The sequence below is a fragment of the Arabidopsis lyrata genome, assembly GCF_000004255.2.
Source record: "Arabidopsis lyrata subsp. lyrata unplaced genomic scaffold ARALYscaffold_63, whole genome shotgun sequence".
Lineage (NCBI taxonomy): Eukaryota > Viridiplantae > Streptophyta > Magnoliopsida > Brassicales > Brassicaceae > Arabidopsis > Arabidopsis lyrata.
The window spans coordinates 1-19,150 of record NW_003302505.1 but is presented as its reverse complement, the minus strand read 5'-3'; the positions used below and the strand labels follow the sequence as shown (position 1 = coordinate 19,150).

The window sequence follows — 19,150 nt, the reverse complement described above, 5'->3', positions numbered from 1 at the left end:
ATTTTTTGAGATTCTCATCAGATCATCTATATGTCCTAACATGGCAGGCCATGCTTCTGGCTTATGCAAAGCTTGAATAATCTCATAAGTTGAGGCTCCAAATAAGACATTATCCATCTTATGATGTATCATACTATTTAAAGCCCAGTCCCAACTTTTCAGTTTTGCATCAAGGAGAGAGAGAACCTGAGAATATGATCGTCTGCTATGAAGTAACACTGTGCCATATGAGTCACGAACCACCCAAGCTACTCCAGCCATCTGTTTCTGTCTTGACCACGCGAATCCAATGTTGCATTTAACCTCTGAAGTTTTTGGCGGAAGCCATTTCTTTGATACTGTTTGAGCAGATTCCAGAGAGGAAACCCCATTACTCTGAGCCACATTCCATTGATTGCATTCCTCATACGCTTTATCTACAATGTTCTGAACCAATGATCCATTTCCTTCAAAGAGAAGTTTATTTCTGTTCTTCCAAATAAACCACATTATCCATGGACTGACATTCCTTAAGTGCTGGAGCCTCTCTTGATTCTGCATTGTTTGAATGACATGATCCATATTTGTAAAGATTGAATTCCCAAAACCATTCCCTGGTGATTGTAGAAGTGACAGAGCCCAAACTTGCCTAGCCAAAGGACACTGAAATAGAATATGGTTAATAGATTCATTGGCCTCTTGACACATTAAACAACCATCCTCAATCTGAATTCCCCTTGTTCTTAGTCTGTCTTCTACTGCAATTGCTCCTCTCAAAGCCTTCCAAAGAAAAGCTTTTATTTTTGGAGCAGTTTTCATCTTCCACACACTAACAAAAAGAGGATTTAAAGATGGATTGGTTTCAGCATCATAAAAAAGGGAATGATGCACTTTCCTGCTAATCAATTCATACCCTGATTTCACAGAATAAAGTCCATTACTTGTAAGAGCCCAACAATAAGAATCCTCTCTATCTAGTAATGGATGCAACTTCAAGATTATCTGAATATCCTTCCATGGAAATAAATCCCTTAACATATTCAGATTCCAATTTTGAGAAATCGGATCTATAAGTTGATTCACTTTCAGCTTTATATCAATCATAATCTGAGAATTCATTGGTCTTCGTCTGTGACCATCAAATAACCATTTATCTATCCAGACACTCGTTGATTTACCATTGCCTATCACTCTTTGCAGACCTTCACTCAACAATTCTCTACCAAAGAGAATACTTCTCCAAGCATAAGAAGGCCGGGTTCCATTAGGTGCATTGAGAAATTCAGAGTTCAAGAAATACCTGCTTTTAAAGATTTGAGATAGAAGGCTATCTTTATCATACACCATTCTCCAAGCTTGCTTGGCTAACAGCGCTTGATTGAAACATTGCAAATCTTTAAAACCAAAACCACCTAAATGCTTAGGCAACGATAATTTCTGCCATCCAATCCAATGTATTTTCCTAGAATGTTGCATTGTGTTCCACCAGAAATCCATCATCACACTTGTCAACTTTGTACACAGACTCTTAGGCATTTTGAAACAGGACATCGCATATACTGGAAAAGCCATGGCTATAGATTTTAACAGTACCTCCTTTCCACCTTGAGACAAGGTTTTAGCATACCACCCTGTTAATCTAGCATTAAGTTTCTCCTTAATGAATCCAAATAAATCCTTTTTGGACCCACTCATACATTCAGGTAATCCCAGATATTTTCCAGTACCTCCTTCAATGCTAATACCTGATCTTGATTTTACCCAATCTTTAATTTCATCCTCAATCTTAGCCCCAAAAGTTATAGCTGACTTTTCTAAATTGATCACTTGCCCTGATAGATGGCCATAAATGGATAGACAGTGCATAAGTTCTTCACATTCCTCTTTTGTAGCTTTGCAGATTAAGAGAGTATCATCAGCAGATAGCAAATGATTCACTGAAGGTCCTGCATGATTAAACTGTACACTAGAAATTTTTCTTTCTTGTTCAGCCTTATTTAGAATATGAATCAGCGCCTCAGTACATAACACAAATAAGAAAGGAGATAAGGGATCTCCCTGCCTAATTCCTCTTTCTGGAGTTATATGTCCAAAAGGCTGCCCATTAATCAAGACTGAATAAGTAACAGAAGTCACACATCCCATTATCCATGATATCCACTTCTCATTAAAACCTAGAACCTTCAACATTTCTTGTAAGAAACCCCATTCAACTCTATCATAGGCTTTAGACATATCTGTTTTGAAAGCCATAAACTCCTTGGAAAGCCTATCATTAGTTCTCAAATTATGCACTATCTCATGCACTATTAGAATATTATCAGAAACTAATCTCTCAGCTACAAAAGCAGATTGAGTTGGAGAGATTATACCTGGCAAGTGCTTCTTCAATCTTGAGGCTAAGACTTTAGAAATAATCTTATATAACACCGAACACAAGCTAATAGGCCGTATATCTGACATGCGCTGAGGATTGCTGATTTTAGGGATTAGACACAAATGAGTATGGTTCCATTGCTCTGGCATCACTCCAGTTTGAAAGAAACCACAGACTTCAGCCATTATTTGATGCTTTACCAAATCCCAGTGTTTCTGAAAAAATAAAGCAGTGAATCCATCTGGCCCTGGGGATTTTTCTCCATTAATTGCAAAGACAGCATTATGAATCTCCTCTTCTGTAACATTCCTAGTCAAATCCTGATTCATGACAGATGAAACCCGAGCCTGAAAACCTTCCAAGACACCATTCATACTAGAGAGGTAAGAAGAAGAGAATAAAGTCTCAAAGAACCCAGTAGCAATTTTTCCTTTTTCTCTGTTCAAAGATTGTTCTTGCCCATTCTCATCCAGTAAAAAGCTCAAAGAATTTTTAACTCTGGAAGATTGAACAGAAGCTTGAAAAAACTTTGTATTCTTATCTCCTCCATCTAACCATTTGTGCCGACTTTTCTGTCTCCAAAAAGATTCCTCTTCTCTAAAAGCAATCCCCAATTGTTCCTGAATAGAAGCCACTCTATCCCAACAAGGAAACTGAACACTCTTATGCTCATCTAATTCCTTACGAAGTCTCTTAATTCGATTCTGAACATTAAAATCAGAATTTTTCTTCCACAAACTGATTCCTTTCCGGCATTCAACAAGACTGCACATAGAAGACTGAGAATCCTTAACCCACTCTCGAGACCAAGATCTATTAATAGCTTCAATGCAACCTGGATCATCAGCCATTCTCTTATCATATCGAAACTGTCCTCTAAAAAGCTCCTGATCATTAATAAACTTCACCAAAACAGGTCTATGATCAGATCCCAATTTCTCAAGAAACCATTGATGAGAGTTAGGGAATAAAGAAAACCAAGAGGAGTTCCCAAAACATCTATCTAATTTGCACTGAATCCATTGATCATTACGAGTGCCACCCCAAGTAAAGCTATTTCCCGAGCTCGCCAATTCATGCATATCACAACTTTGTAACATATCTTGAAAAGGCTGAAAGGTGGATAGTAACCTCGCTGGCCCTCCTAACTTTTCCTGATTAGATAGAATTTCATTAAAATCTCCTATCATACACCAAGCTTCTCTTCTATCTACACCAATTCTACTAAGTCTTTCCCAAAGCAAAGGCCTAAGATGCATCATTGGTTGACCATATACACAAGAGATAAACCAAGATTTGTTCCTTTGAGAAATCTTCAAGTCCAAAAGATTCTTATCCTCACACAGAAAATCTACTTCCAAGTGGTTTTTCCAAAAAATTGCCAATCCACCACTGTGACCCTCAGGTTCTATGGTATGTAGATAATCATAACCTAGCCAATTAAACACTTTTAAAACAAAATCATCAGTATTCATAGTCTCCATGAGGAATAAAATGTCCGGGAAATGTTCTTTACGCATTTCCTTCAAGTGCCGAATTGTCCAAGGATTCCTCAGTCCTTGGCAATTCCAACTGAGGATGCCTTACTGATCCAACGGCGGTTCTTCATGAACCACCGTATTGTCATCCATCTTCAAACAAGTAGACTCCTTTGGTACAGAAGGGAGAGTTTTGCGTTTAAAAACTTTATCAAATTGGATATTAAAACTCATCTCATCACCTTCAGAGACCGCCCCTTTCTCTGGATTCTTTTTCATCACAACAGCTTTTCTTTTTCTTGGACTCTTTTTCTTAACACTTAAGCCTGAAGATCCAGCATCATACACAGAAGAAGAAGAAAAGAGTACCAAATTATCCTTCCTTGAGTCAATAGCCATAGACTCATCTTCAAAATTATCCAAACCCTGAGATCTGTTTAAATCTGCAGCTTCCTTCATCTTCCCAGCTGGAAGATTCTGAATCAAAGATCTTGAAATCAACAGGTTCCCATCATTGGAACTTAATCCTTTCTGCTTATCTGAACTCAAATTACCTCTGTCGAAACGTTTCCAAAATCAACTTGGTTAAAAGGACACATGTTTTTTTCATGAGTGAGTCTTTGACACAGAAAACACCTCTTCCTGACTCTCTCATAATCAAATGAGATTGAAACCAGATCACCATCTGGAAGTTGAACCTCTTTTGAATTACGCAAAGGGTTCCTAACATCCAATAAAACACGAACCATAACGTAATCCTGAGATTGAGACTTTTCCAGCTCCAACTCAACTGTTAAAACCTTACCCACACACTTTGCGATGTCCCTAATTGTCGCCTCTGTGTAGTAATTCACCGGAATATTACGGAGACGGATCCAAATGGGAAGAAACATTAAGTAATCATCTGGGGGCTTTTCAACCCATTTATCCATCACCACGCACCAATCATCTTGCGTCCATACGCCGGTCTTGAGCACTTCATTTAAATCATCTTCTGATTTAAAGATAAACTGGAATTTTTCCTGCGATAAAGCCACACCACGAACCCGAGAGTAAAGCCGCCAGATTCTAGGCATGTCCAATATCTAATTAGACATCCTTTGATTAGGAGGATTGAGGAATCTTCCCAAAATACTACACCCGTTTCTCTCAGTCGAACTATACTTCTTTTGATTGGATAAAACCAACGGTGTGTCTTCAGCAATAGACATCTTTTCAATTTCTTTATCAAGCTCCATACCCAAAGAAGATGTTCACCGCACACAACTCGTAAACACCGAACACTCCACCAAACTTCCAATTTGAAACCCAGAAGAACCCAAAACAAAACACAACCTTGACTATCTTCCGAATTATAAGATCAAGATGAACCCAGAAACCAACAAACAACACTGATAGGATACCCAGATTTGAAGAAACAAAGCCGACAGAAAAAGAAAATATCTTTGGACAAAGCTCTGCTCAAAGAAAAGCGAAGACTCTTTTTGAGAGAGAAGTTCTTAAGCTCTATTCAAGAGACGGCAACAAACAATTTTCTTTTACACAATTGACCTTCAAAACTCTTCAAAAAAAATTCTTTTTATTTTAATAAAGGTTTTACTATTCAGAAGAAGAAAATACAAGGGTGCATTTTCAGGCCCAGTTTATTCTACTCGAAGCCCATTACCAAACACAGACGACGAAACTTCAAATTGAACCCCTCAAGTTTATAAAATCCCATATTCGTAATTTTCACACAACCTAAAGCATCTTCGATTACTTCTTTTTTGGATGATTTGGAGAACTTGGACATCAAGGAATGCGATGTTGTTTAAACATAAGAATCATCTTCCCCATTCCCTAAATCATAGAGAAATGTTAACATGAGTCCAACAAAATGTTAATAGACAGATAATGAGCCGATATAGAACGTTAAACACACACATTTTTTATCAATTGGGTAATATGATTCCACAGGTCTGTTTTCACAACTCCTATGTTAAGCCCAATATAATGTTTGTGTCGATCTCCTCTACTCCGTGGTCGAGGACTCCATGTGAGAGAGTTATCACCATTGTTTCTTTGGCTTTCCATAAATTCTGTGCGAATCCTGGTATTAGTTGTTCTTAGGAACTTGTGGTATGCTTACAAAGGCTTGAGGACCTATGTTCTAATTATCTCGAAACGTTTTTGCCGGTGTGTTATTTGTGGTACTGGACTACTTTTGTTCAATGACCTATTTTCACTAAGCAGCTCATCTATCGTTTTCAAGCATCGTACTTTCACCACCATCTCTATCATCCAGATCCTATGCTACAAAGTTTATGTCGCGATTTATCGGAGAGATCTAAACCATTCGCTTTTGGTTTTAAAGCTATCCGCAATCGACTATAGCACCATAATCTCTCGAATCCTTGTTTTTGTGCTACCATGGGTAGTGCAGCTCGCTCCGCTACGAATCATAGCATTGATTCATTCGTCAACGTCACAACATCTTTTGACCGTGACCAATCTCTCGTCCTTCGAATCCTTCGAGGATGATCTCTCGATTCACCATGATCTCACAGGTTTCAATGCGCTTCCAAGCCCTTGTCTCAAAGCTCTTATGGGTTTAAAATCGATGAACCTTATCTTTCTTTTTGTGGCATTGGGGAATATTTTTGTTGTAATGTTTTAAACATTGGGTTTCTTAAACTCTTCTCTTTGTACTTGTTCTTGTTTGAATGAATGAAAGCAAGTTAGTTTGTCAAAAAAAAAAAAAAAAATAGATTTTGAATATATTAAAATACCGATCTCTAACATAGAAAATTTTCATTACAAAAAGAGACATAAAACTGACTGAAAACGGATGCAAACAAATATGTGAGATGTCTATAGATCAATTTACAAGAAGATTTCTTCTCTCTAGTGTCAAAAGTAATTGCAAACATATGACATGATGAACCAGTTGTTCAACAATCGTTCAACGAATCAATTGACTGGTCCATCAAGCTATTGTTGTTCCACTAAATCATGAAATTCCAAAGTAGCTAGTATCTAAATATCTTTATTTTTTCTTTTATTAACTAGTAAAGGTACAATAATTCTTTTGTTGGTTTATCGAAAGAATGTTTCGTATAAACTACTAATTAGGAAGTTAGGTAGTGGATGCCTATTGTTTTTGGTTAATGGTTAATTTGTATACTCAAAAGTCTTATATGTTCAGTATAAACATCTACGCTTTTTAAGCAATGGGACAAAAAGTGGGATTCTTTTTATAAAATAGAGCATTTGAAATGAGAGTCTTTCACTAGTCGATTACGAAAGTTAACCTATATAATTCCTAGTGATCGCAATATTCTAACAACTACGATATGAAGAAAATCTAGTTGATCCTTTCATTTCTTTAACGAAATTAATGAAGGAGTTTGAGAACCGTTATATAAATCCCAAGTCATCCCCCTCGAAAACAATCATCTTATACACATCTATTTAACTCTCTAAGTACCAAAAAATGGCGGGCTACAACCTCAAAGGTATCGAAGCGGCACCTTTGAAGGACGATGTGGATATTGTGATCCCAACCATCAGAAGCCTCGACTTTCTAGAACAATGGAGACCATTTTTGCAGCATTACCACTTGATCATTGTCCAAGATGGAGACCCTTCGATCAAGATTAAAGTTCCCGAGGGTTATGACTACGAGCTCTACAACCGTAATGATATCAACAGGATCCTTGGTCCTAGAGCTAATTGTATCTCATACAAAGATGGTGGTTGTCGTTGCTTCGGCTTCATGGTTTCGAAAAAGAAGTATATCTACACCATTGATGATGACTGCTTTGTAAGGCTCTTTTGCATTACTCTCCTTAACACGTTTTCATGTATAATTCATGCAACTCCATGCATTTTTTTCTTGAAAACGTAAAAAAAGGTGGCAAAGGATCCAAGTGGGAAAGAGATCAATGTGATAGCTCAGCACATAAGGAACCTTGAAACACCTTCAACACCACACTACTTTAACACTCTCTATGACCCTTTTAGAGAAGGAACTGATTTCGTCAGAGGGTATCCTTTCAGTTTAAGGGAAGGTGATATGGGCGGAAGCTACGCGAAGAAGAAGAGAGACTCTGTTTTGGGGAAATAAAACAGAGGAAGAAGAAAGAACAGAGACGGTGGTGGTAAAAGGAACGGGAAGTGAGAAATAAAGCTGAGATCGTTCAGAGAAACGAAATCAACAGTTTGTGCAAGTCCTCCTTGCAGGGCCTTGGAATCAAAGCTCTTTAAAACCAAACGATATTCTTATTAATCTCAATGTAAAAACTGCAGAACAAAGACTCACCTAAGACGTTATTTATACAACTTAAACGATAACGTCAAATCCTAATAAAACTCTGAAAACTAATCTTAACAAAGATTTGGAGTTAGCTAAATCTTGATAAGATAACAAAACACAAACCGACTCGATACTTTGAAAACACCAAAACGTGAGGCCCAAGCAACGGGGCTGTGCGGCCCAAAAGGAGTAAGAGATGCGCTGCATCAGGTCCCCCCGGGTGAGAGAGGATTCGACCCCGAATCCACATCCTCATTGTCTCGACGAAACAACGATAAATGCTTTACATTGAAAACATCAGAAGTCCGCATATGGGAGGGAAAACGGAGACGATAGGCATTAGCATTAATGCGTTCCACAACTTCAACAGGTCCAATCTTGCGAGATTTCAGCTTATTGTATTCCCGCAGTGGTAAACGATCCTTGGTCAAGACTACCCAAACCAAATCACCTGGTTCAAAGATCAGTTCTCGGCGTTTAGAATCAGCTGCTATCTTGTACTTTAACGTTGCGGCTTCTAAATTTAGCTTGGCTTGTCGATGAATGTCTTGTAAATTCTCCACAAAATCAACTGCTTGGCCATGGAGACGTGTCTTGTCCGGTAGTGTTGTTAAGTCAAGAGGACAGCGAGGAATCAATCCATAGACGACACGAAATGGTGAGAAGCCGGAGCTACGATTAGATGCGTGATTGTGGGCAAATTCCGCTTGACAAAGCTTTAAATCCCAGCTCTTGATGTTGTCACCTACCAAGCATCGTAATAAATCACCAAGAGCTCAATTCGTGACTTCGGTCTGTCCATCACTTTGCGGGTGGTAGGCGGAACTCATATCTAAACTGGTGCGAAGTAACTTCCAAAGAGACCTCCAAAAGTGACTTAAGAACCGGGTGTCTCGATCGGAGACGATGGATAGCGGCAGTCCATGTAACCGGTAGATTTCTCGGAAAAAAAGAGTAGCGACACTCACAACATCGGTAGTTTTCTTGCAAGGGATAAAGTGCGCCATCTTCGAAAAACGATCGACGACCACAAAAATGGAGTCATGCCCACGTTGAGTGCGGGGCAGGCCTAAGACGAAATCCATGCTCAAGTCAGTCCATGGTTGTGTAGGTACTGGTAAGGGAAGATAAAGACCCGCATTGGACGCCTTTCCTTTAGCTTGTTGACAAACGCGACAACGTTCCACGAATCTTTCCACATCCCTGCGCAAAGAGGGCCAAAAATAGGAGGCAGTGAGAAGTTGTAACGTGCGGTCTCGCCCTAAATGGCCTTCATTGTGAAGCTCTCTAATAAATTGCCGTAAACTGCAAGACGGCACACAAAGACGTAGTCCCTTGAATAGAAAGCCGTCTTGAATGGAGAAATCGGGGAGAAGACCTTGTTCTGTGTCCTTGAAAACTTTTGCAAAGTAGACATCCAACTCATATAAGTCAGCAAAGGACGCGAAACCAGGGACCATCGTGTATGTCGAGGCTAACAATGTATGGCGGTGGCTCAAGGCATCGGCAACCCGGTTAAGCGTTCCCGCCTTGTGTTTAATCGAAAACGTGAACTGCTGGAGATAAGCGATCCAGGCAGCATGTCTTGTGGAAACTTTGGCTTGTCTATCAATGTGACGTAAGGCATCATGGTCCGTGAAAAGGACAAAGTCGCGATGGACCAAGTAATGACGCCAGTGCTTGATGGCTTGTACTATCGCATAGAATTCGACGTCGTACGTGCTATAACGTCTGCGTGCACCGCTTAATTTTTCACTGTAATAGGCGACCGGACGGCCTTGTTGACTAAGCACCGCACCAATGCCTAACTTGGAAGCATCACAATGTAGTTCAAACATGACCGAGAAGTCTGGTAACACGAGAATGGGTGCTGTGGTAAGCTTTGTTTTGATCAGCTCAAACGCTGTAGTAGCCTCCGGTGTCCACTCAAATTTACCCTTGGTCATGCAACTTGTGATTGGTGCCATGATACTGCTAAAGTGATGTACAAACCGCCGATAAAAAGAGGCCAGGCCGTGGAAGCTGCGAACTTCCGTGACAGTGCGTGGTAGTGGCCATGAGCGTATGGCTTCTATTTTGGCATTGTCAACTGACAGTCCCTTATCGGAAACTATGTATCCCAGAAACTGCACCTCCGTAGATCCAAACACACACTTTTGGCGGGCAGCGAACAATTGTTCTTCTCGTAGGATGGTGAGAACTTTTCGGAGATGAGAAATGTGGTCGTCTAAAGAGGAGCTGAAGATAAGGATGTCATCAAAATAGACAACCACAAATTTACCGATAAACGGACAGAGTGCTTGATTCATCACCCGCATAAATGTGCTCGGAGCATTGGATAGGCCAAACGGCATTACTAACCATTCGAATAGCCCTTCCCGGGTTTTGAACGCCGTCTTCCACTCATCTCCAGGACGTATACGAATTTGATGGTAGCCGCTCTTGAGGTCAAGCTTGGTAAACAAAGTTGCTTTGCCAATCTGGTCAAGTAGATCATCTAGTCTCGGGATAGGAAATCGGTACCGTACAGTGATCTTGTTAATAGCGCGACTATCGACACATATCCACCAAGTGCCGTCTTTTTTTGGAATAAGGAGGGCTGGTACCGCACATGGACTTAAGCTTTCGCGAATATGGCCTTTTCGCAAGAGATCTTCGACTTGCCTACGTAGTTCCTCATGTTCTTGCGGGCTCATGCGATAGTGAGGGCGATTAGGAAGTGTTGCTCCAGGGGTGAGGTCAATGTGGTGTTGAATGTCTCGCAGCGGTGGTAAACTTTGTGGGAGCTCTTCAGGAAAAATGTCCGCAAATTCATTAACTATTGAACTCCACTCCAGTGAAATTACTTGCGATGCCGTTGGTGAAGCCGGTGTGAGCAGGGCAAGAGCGAATCCTTCCATTTTAAACTCCTTTTCAAACACTGCTTGTGAGCAAAGCGTAGAAGTCTTGTGTTGCGGAGGGGGTTTGGTAGCTGACGGCGGTGGTAGCGGCCAGTCCGGCGACGGTAAGAGCAAAATTTGGTGTGTCTCCCAAATGAACTGATATGTGTTTTTCACCCCGTCGTGCATAATTTTGCGGTCATACTCCCATGGTCGTCCAAAGATAAGGTGACAAACATCCAATGGGGCTAAGTCAAAGTACATTCTGTCCTTGTAGAATGCTCCCACTGAGAAAGGGACATAGGATCTATGTGAGACCCGTACTGCTACTCCATCTTGAAACCATGTGAGCGCATAAGGAGAGGGGTGTTTTTCAATTTCCAGTCCCAACTTATGTACCGCTGATTCTGAGATGAGATTATGGCTGCTTCCCTAGTCGATGACAAACGTGCAAATGCGGTCTTTGATGGTGCAAGTGGAGCGAAATATGTTGGTGCGCAGCCAATGCTTTTCCCTTTGCTCCGGTGTTAAACACGTGGTGTAACTCACTAAAGTATGACCCGTATCACCCGGAGTTTTGCGGATCTCTGAGTTTTGGGACTCCTCATCATCTCCTAATTCGTCATCCGTTGCATCGTCTTCCTGCACCTCATCTACTAGTAAACCCCGCTGTTTTTGGTTGGGGCATGCGTTTTGGCGGTGACCATTTTCTCCACAAGCGTAGCACCGTAATGAGCTGGTACCACGAGCAGAACGACGCAGTCCTTGTTCGCCGTCTTGATTTGTTCCTCGCGTTGTTGTCGTAGAAGTCTCGGGACTGTCTCGTGCTGGCTGCGTGGTTTGTAGGTTGGACTGTTCTGGGTTGCGAGACCGTGTGGAACTCTGATTCCAAGGTGAGACACGGAACTGATGTTCAAATGAGGAAGCTCGTTGATGAGCTTCAGCTACTGTTGCTGGGTCAAATTGAGACATAGAATTCTGAATTTGAGCACGCAATCCTCCGATGAACCTTGAGACCAGTTGTACTTGACTGTCATAGAGTTCGTTGCGGGTTAAGAGCAGGTAAAACTCCTCTGCATACTCGTTAACTGAGCGTGATCCTTGCTTGAGATTTTGGAGACGCGTGTACATGGTTCTGTCATAATTGTGAGGAAGAAATGTTGCTTTTAGCTTTTTCTTCAATTGTTCCCAAGAGCGAATCGGATCCTTGCCAGAACGCGCCTGTGATGTTTTGAGCTGCTGCCACCATGACGCGGCTTGACCACGGAAACGAGTAGCTACTAAGGGAATTCGGCGATCATCAGGGAGTCGTTTATAGTTCAATGTATCTTCTACTGTCACGAGCCAATCGATGAGGGAATCTCCTTTAATTCCACCATGGAATTCTGGAATTTCTACCTTAAAGCCGGCTTCCCATCGTGTGTCTTGCTGGCGATGGTCGTGTGGTCTGAACGGCAAAACCTCCTGTTGATATGGATTGGCAATGGCTAACGGGTTGAGCTGTTGGTCGTGTTGTTGATTATCGTCGGCTGCTGGCGGCGGAGCCTGTTGACGACGATGCGCTGCGGCCACTGCTACGGGTCGGGGATTTGCAGCACCAAGATGTTGGATCAAAGTCTGACTCAATTCACGAATTGAATTTTGCATTGCTGCTTGAGAGGCGAGGAGAGTGTCACGGAACTCAATCCAATTAATGGTCGGGTCTGGTTTCTGTTCGCCGGCGATTTCATTAGGTGGAGCCATCGGTGATACAAACTCTAATCCAGGAAAGGCAAGAATCTGATACCAACTGATACGGGCGGAAGCTACGCGAAGAAGAAGAGAGACTCTGTTTTGGGGAAATAAAACAGAGGAAGAAGAAAGAACAGAGACGGTGGTGGTAAAAGGAACGGGAAGTGAGAAATAAAGCTGAGATCGTTCAGAGAAACGAAATCAACAGTTTGTGCAAGTCCTCCTTGCAGGGCCTTGGAATCAAAGCTCTTTAAAACCAAACGATATTCTTATTAATCTCAATGTAAAAAATGCAGAACAAAGACTCACCTAAGACGTTATTTATACAACTTAAACGATAACGTCAAATCCTAATAAAACTCTGAAAACTAATCTTAACAAAGATTTGGAGTTAGCTAAATCTTGATAAGATAACAAAACACAAACCGACTCGATACTTTGAAAACACCAAAACGTGAGGCCCAAGCAACGGGGCTGTGCGGCCCAAAAGGAGTAAGAGATGCGCTGCATCAGAAGGTGTCCAAACTGCCATATCTCATGGGCTTTGGCTCAACATCCCTGATTACGATGCTCCAACCCAACTCGTGAAGCCCCGGGAACGGAACACGAGGTTATAATATAGTTTGCATACTAATTATCAGAGGATTTAGATTTATTCAACTTGTGATTCCTTTTATTCATTATTCAAGTCTAAACATATTTTAACAATTCAATATTCAAAAAACATTCAGTTCTGTTTGATATTGGTTTTCCATGGATTTTGTGGTTGATATTAAAGCAAATAATTATTTTTATACAATGAATGTTTTTTTCCAAGAAACTGTTAGGAGGATATTTGTTTTGGTATTTTCAATATGCATATAAATGCTATAATATAATAGCCTTTGCAGGTATGTTGATGCAGTGATGACAATCCCAAAAGGAGTATTGTACCCAATGTGTGGCATGAATCTTGCTTTCAATAGAGAGCTTGTTGGGCCTGCTATGTACTTTGGCCTTATGGGTGAAGGCCAGCCCATTTCTCGGTACGATGACATGTGGGCTGGTTGGGCAGCCAAGGTGGTGTGTGACCAGTTAGGCTTTGGGGTCAAGACTGGGTTGCCGTATCTGTGGCACAGCAAAGCCAGTAACCCGTTCGTGAACCTGAAGAAAGAGCATAAGGGACTCCACTGGCAAGAAGATATGGTTCCTTTCTTCCAAAACCTTTGTCTCTCGAAAGAATCTGACACTGCAGCTAAATGCTATATGGAAATTTCGAAGATGACAAAAGAAAAGCTTACTAAAGTGGATCCTTACTTTGAGAAATTGGCAGATGCAATGGTCACTTGGATTGAGGCGTGGGAGGAGCTTAACCCGCCGGTTAAGAATGAGGCGTTCGTAGGAGCTTAACCCGCCGGTTAAGAAGACGCAGAGCGATGGCAAAGAAGTCAAGGCCAAGTGATGAAGATAATGAGTGAAGCTCTTGTTGCTAAATGAATAAGTATGTTGTGAGTTTATTATTTGATATTGTATTTATTTTCTCCATTTTGGAAGTGTTGGTGATTATGTAATAATTTGGCATGTATTAAAAGCGTGATTGGAAGGAATAAGAATATTTACTAAAGTTATATTTTTTTTTCACTAAAGTTATTAGGTAATATGAGGATGTTCATATCTCTACGTACGATACAGATGTTTGTTCATTTCTCAAAATTAAATACGCAAGTTCGAATGAAAAAAGATTGGATACGACATGAGTTGTATTATAAATTTCTTTTATGCAATGATTGTTACATTTGAAACAACCAAAAGTCTGTACCTTTTAGGGATAATTTTCAAATTTTCAAAAATCACAACATGTTGTTAACGCGTACCATAGTGACTCTCCTAGAATTTCCCGCAAAAAGGCCATCCACTCTCGAAATCCTAACGAATATAGCATTTAAAAACCATAGTCATGCAGATAACCCCAATCCCCAAGCACTTAAAATGTGTTGATCGTTTGAAGCACAAGGCAATGACAAGATTCTGTGGCCAAAAACTAGAGCTACGCATTGGCATACCTACCCATGACAAAGGAGAGCCACGTCTCAAGACGCCGAATCTAAACACGAAAATGCCATTTAAAAAAATAAATAGTGTGACAGTCGATATGTACTATCAAATTGTAAGTCCTACCTCGTTGGGTGATCCCTAAAACACTAACCATGTCAAAACACTTTTGGAAGATACCTATCGTGACCATTTAAATCCACTAAAATAAAGTCAATACACCCACTAAAGATACAAGTAAATTCCCTCCAAATCATGGTCCACTCCAAATACTACTAGATCGTGAAATGATCTCTAATAAATAATTCATAAGCTTCAATTTTTCACCTAAGAAAAAAGTCAAAATATATCGGATTGGGTTGCTTTTAAATAAGACGAACTTTTAAAAAAAACTGGGCCTATGGTTTTGACCCACTAGGCCACTTAATCATACGCATGGGAGAGGAATCGAATTTCCTCAATAATGTTGTTTATAACTTGCACCACCACCAACTACTCCAAGTCTCCGCATTTAAATTCGTTGGAACTCTAATTAGCTATATCTATCTATTCTAAAATAAGCATTATATTTTGCCATTATCTATCAAAAAACCTTAAGGAGATATAAAACTTTATCTCAACTATACTTCTTGTTATTGCCGCCCCTGGGAGTGTCTTTCTCGGGTAGCTGTAATATGAGGAAGGCTTTCTACAGCAATAACTGTTGTTTTCCTCTTGATATTATCTATCTAAATTAAATTAAACTTTAAAAATGCAAAAACGATTATTTGTCGTCACATATTGACTTTTTCTGTCTTTAGAGATGCAGTTCATGACGACAAAAGAGATGCACTTCATGTTCCTAACGTACACGTGTGAGGTTTTGTTTTTTTCTTTAGCCTTTTAATTAATGGTTTTTTTTTTTAATTTGGTAGGTTTTAATAATAGTTTTCGTTATAATATGTTGTGAGTTGTTTGTATTTTTTTTTTTTTTTTTTTTTTTTTTTTTTTTTTTTTTAGTTGTTGGTCTTGAATGTTAATCCTTTCAGGGGCACAATTCCGTAAAGTTTCAGGGTCGGTCTTCTTTAATAGGAGTCTCAGACTCTCTAATTATAACCTAGTTAAGGTAGTCGACAACCAAAAAAAAAAAAAAAACCCTTCTTTCGGTAGTCTTACTTCTCGGTTTTCAGAAAGTTAATTTTCATCTATTATAGGTTTATATGTATTAAATCTACTATACATTTTTGCAACAGTTTTTGGGGTCCCTAATCGGGTCGGATTTTTTTTAATTTTGACCCGGATGTTTAATGTTTTTGACCCGCAAATTTGTCTCCCGGATCTTACCTTATTTGTGTTTTTGATCCGATTTTCTCAAACAAAACATTCCTTAATTGATACTCCCTACAATCAAGGCAAAAAGTATTTAGTTCGCATAATTTCAAGATATGGAGAATATATATGGTTAAACGGATCTTACCTTATTTCAGTATTAAGCCGAAATCAAACAAACTAATCCTCCCTTATTTGATACCACCTACATTCAAGACATATATGCAGTAGTTTCCCTTATCAATCCGATTAAAAGATCCACAAAATATCAATAGTTATAACAATAGTTATACGCAATTGCTATAGTTAAGAATTGAATTCCCTATTATAACGCAAGAGTAATTATTCAATTAATCATTATTTTCTATCAAAACATTGAATCATAATCTCATCTTATCGAATTGGAAACTAGATACTACCTAGAAGATTTTATACTTATTTTCTTACCTATCAACCTAGCATATTCTCTTTTATTCTAATTCCTAATATCACGCAATATATTCACTATTTGCTCCTCAAGATTTTCTTATATTCACCTAAACCTAATGCATCCTAACATTTCAAACTATATAAATATGCGCTCATTCTCATCAATTCTATTCACAGTCTCTCTCATTTTTCATTTGCAAAAACTAAAAAACACTCTACTCTTACCCGCAAGAATGGCTGCACAATTTGCTCTTTTGAGGGATGTTAGGCCATACAAGACTTTTTGGCGTGTTCAGGTGAAGGTTCTCCATTCTTGGCGCCAATATACCAACAACACTGATGAAACCCTTGAATTAGTCTTGGCTGATTCACAGGTAAAAAACATAAAATCAGACAAACCTCATTTTACATATTTCTATACATCAGTGATTAATAGTAACTAATCCCAAATCTACTTCATTTCTAAAACAGGGTGTCAAGACTCAAGATTCATGCAGATCATGACATTGCATCCTCAGGTACAGGTGAGGATTATACCAAAGCCATTGTTAATTGTTTTGCAAACGTTTTTGGTAAACTATCTAAAAAAAAAATATCATCTATAAATAAATATACTTGGGTATAACGAAAAGCTAACACTTTATATTTTCATCAGCTTACATAGATGATGGAGATTCAGTTTATGAATACAAAAACACAGAAAGAGCAAAACATAGGTATTCACTATGTATTGTATGGGAACAAAGACGTTGAATAAACACATCTTATTATTAAAAGGTATGTTTACTAAATCAGTGGTTTATGCGTTTTGCAATTATAATTTTCAGAAGACCCTATTTTTTAGTGGTATTATAACTGGGTCATTTTTAAACTGTAGGTCAGTCATTGTAATGGAAACTAGACTACGACACCAATTCTGAATCCAAAATCCTATCCAAGAACCATCTTTATGTGTTTTCTTGAAGCTATGCTATTCTTTGGATTATCAAATCTATATTATTTTTTGATTTGCTATATACTTTTTTTATAAAGCAACAATATAAACCACAATAAGTCATTGCTTTTCTACACTAAACAAAACTTCAAACTAATAACTATTCACAGTATTTTAAAATAAACACAAACCAAAACCCTAGAAGATGAAATTGGCATTTCCTAAATCAGTCATTGTTGTTCTCAAAATTGAAATCTCAGGACGGAGAGGATAATAATTCAAGATTGAGAGTAGAAGAGGGACTGACTTTGATGAGAAGGATGAGGAGGGCGGTCGATGTCTTGAAATTCTTTAGCGGGCAAAGATGGCAACAAAGCAGCTTCCAAAGCCGTCGTCACGCAAGCCATAATCTCCTGTAGTGAATGTTTCCCAAAGCTTGACTATAATCATCTTCCATATACAATCCTTTAAAGCAAAAGTTATTAGTTAGCTAAACTTTCTTCTTTGTGATATTTTGCATCGTTTACAGATGTACAGAAGCTATAAGTTTATGTTTTTTCTCTCTTTATGACCAAACTTGAACCATAGTTTTCACAATCAAAATCTTAATTCGGATTCAAGAGATGCAAAATAATATCATATTTACATATCAATCTTAGGTGTACAGACAACAAATTTTTTTTTTGTTAAACAAATAATTCAATATCTATAATACCAGTAACGATATAGAAATCTCATACCTAGGGATTGTGAAAAAAAATTGATTCAAATCGGAGCATGTTCTTCGCACATCATGTAGAACGGATTATCCTCGCAGAAAACAAAATCAGACTGAGTAACTAACAGAATCGGATTGGAATTGGATTGGCGAGACATGGAAGCTCTAATCGATTTTTATCTTTTGCAGAGTATTTTTTTTTTATCTCAGATAAACGACGAAGTTTTTTTTTTTGGTCTTTTCCTATTTCTTTTTTTCTGTTAGAAAATATCATAAACACAAAATCTGTTTTCATTAAGGGTTTTGCTCTCTTGGAATAATTGGGCTTCCGTATTGTTTAGTGGGCTTCAAGTGTTTTATTGTTTGTTTGTTTTTGTTATAACGCATGAAAAGAAAAAAAATTATGAACACACATAGTCACATATACAACACAATCTATATTAATTAATTATCATAAAAAATGTATTTGTTGCAAAAACCAATTTAAACAAAATTAGATTTTAAACTATATAGAGAAAATAATTGTACAATTAAATCCAAAAACTTGGTTATTTTTAGATATAATACTATGTTAATTCTTAACTATGAAATCATTCTAATTCCTAAATTAAATATAGTTAATACTGTACTTTAGAATATTAACGTAAATACATGAAACTTAATCGTATAAATATTTCACCATATACAAGCCAAATAATATTACACTTTTAATATCCCAAACTTACATCATATTACAAACCATTCACTTTTATAAAACGTTTAAAGTATTTATAATAGTTAAATTCTTAAAAAAAGTTTATAATATAGAGGAACTAGATAAAAATAAAAAAATATATATATTATAGAAACCATTTGAAAGCAAAGTTTTAAATTGACTCGAATTATATGTATTTTAAATAAAGTATTATTAAAAAGAAAAATAACAAAATAATGTTTAATTTAACGGAACGTGGTTATATGGTGAGACGGGTTTGGGTCGGTATTGATAGGGA

At 38.4% G+C, this 19,150-nt stretch overlaps 2 protein-coding genes, 2 long non-coding RNA genes and 1 pseudogene across 4 annotated transcripts; 3 read left to right on the top strand and 2 right to left on the bottom strand.

The window, feature by feature from the left end:
* Positions 1–4,379: 4,379 nt before the first annotated feature.
* Positions 4,380–4,918, bottom strand: LOC110226608 (uncharacterized protein At4g02000-like). Its single transcript, XM_021018658.1, has one exon. It carries the CDS (start codon positions 4,908–4,910, stop codon positions 4,380–4,382), a length of 531 nt encoding a protein of 176 aa, XP_020874317.1. The 5' UTR covers positions 4,911–4,918.
* An 891-nt stretch (positions 4,919–5,809) lies between these two features.
* Positions 5,810–6,490, top strand: LOC9299061 (annotated as a pseudogene).
* Positions 6,491–6,647: 157 nt separating this feature from the next.
* On the top strand, positions 6,648–15,903 carry LOC9299063 (probable UDP-arabinopyranose mutase 4). The gene is made up of 4 exons (XM_021018665.1): positions 6,648–7,636; positions 7,727–7,883; positions 13,255–13,348; positions 13,629–15,903. The coding sequence occupies exons 1-4, from the start codon at positions 7,307–7,309 to the stop codon at positions 14,125–14,127; spliced, it is 1,080 nt and encodes a 359-aa protein (XP_020874324.1). The 5' UTR covers positions 6,648–7,306; the 3' UTR covers positions 14,128–15,903.
* A 28-nt stretch (positions 15,904–15,931) lies between these two features.
* On the bottom strand, positions 15,932–18,613 carry LOC110226612. The gene is made up of 5 exons (XR_002330557.1): positions 18,181–18,613; positions 17,748–17,905; positions 16,732–16,869; positions 16,226–16,282; positions 15,932–16,149 (listed from the first exon to the last, which is right to left on the bottom strand). It is a non-coding gene; the product is annotated as an uncharacterized LOC110226612 (long non-coding RNA).
* LOC110226614 lies at positions 16,797–17,754 on the top strand. The gene is made up of 4 exons (XR_002330559.1): positions 16,797–16,880; positions 16,978–17,030; positions 17,162–17,283; positions 17,384–17,754. It is a non-coding gene; the product is annotated as an uncharacterized LOC110226614 (long non-coding RNA).
* Positions 18,614–19,150: the final 537 nt, after the last annotated feature.

Bases quoted from the DNA above. Each gene is read 5' to 3' on its own strand.
- LOC110226608 (XM_021018658.1), bottom strand. From the start codon at position 4,910: ATGCCTAGAATCTGGCGGCTTTACTCTCGGGTTCGTGGTGTGGCTTTA.
- LOC9299063 (XM_021018665.1), top strand. From the start codon at position 7,307: ATGGCGGGCTACAACCTCAAAGGTATCGAAGCGGCACCTTTGAAGGAC. The intron at 7,637-7,726 runs GTAAGGCTCTTT...ACGTAAAAAAAG, and splicing joins CCATTGATGATGACTGCTTT to GTGGCAAAGGATCCAAGTGG. The intron at 13,349-13,628 runs GTTATAATATAG...TAGCCTTTGCAG, and splicing joins CCCCGGGAACGGAACACGAG to GTATGTTGATGCAGTGATGA.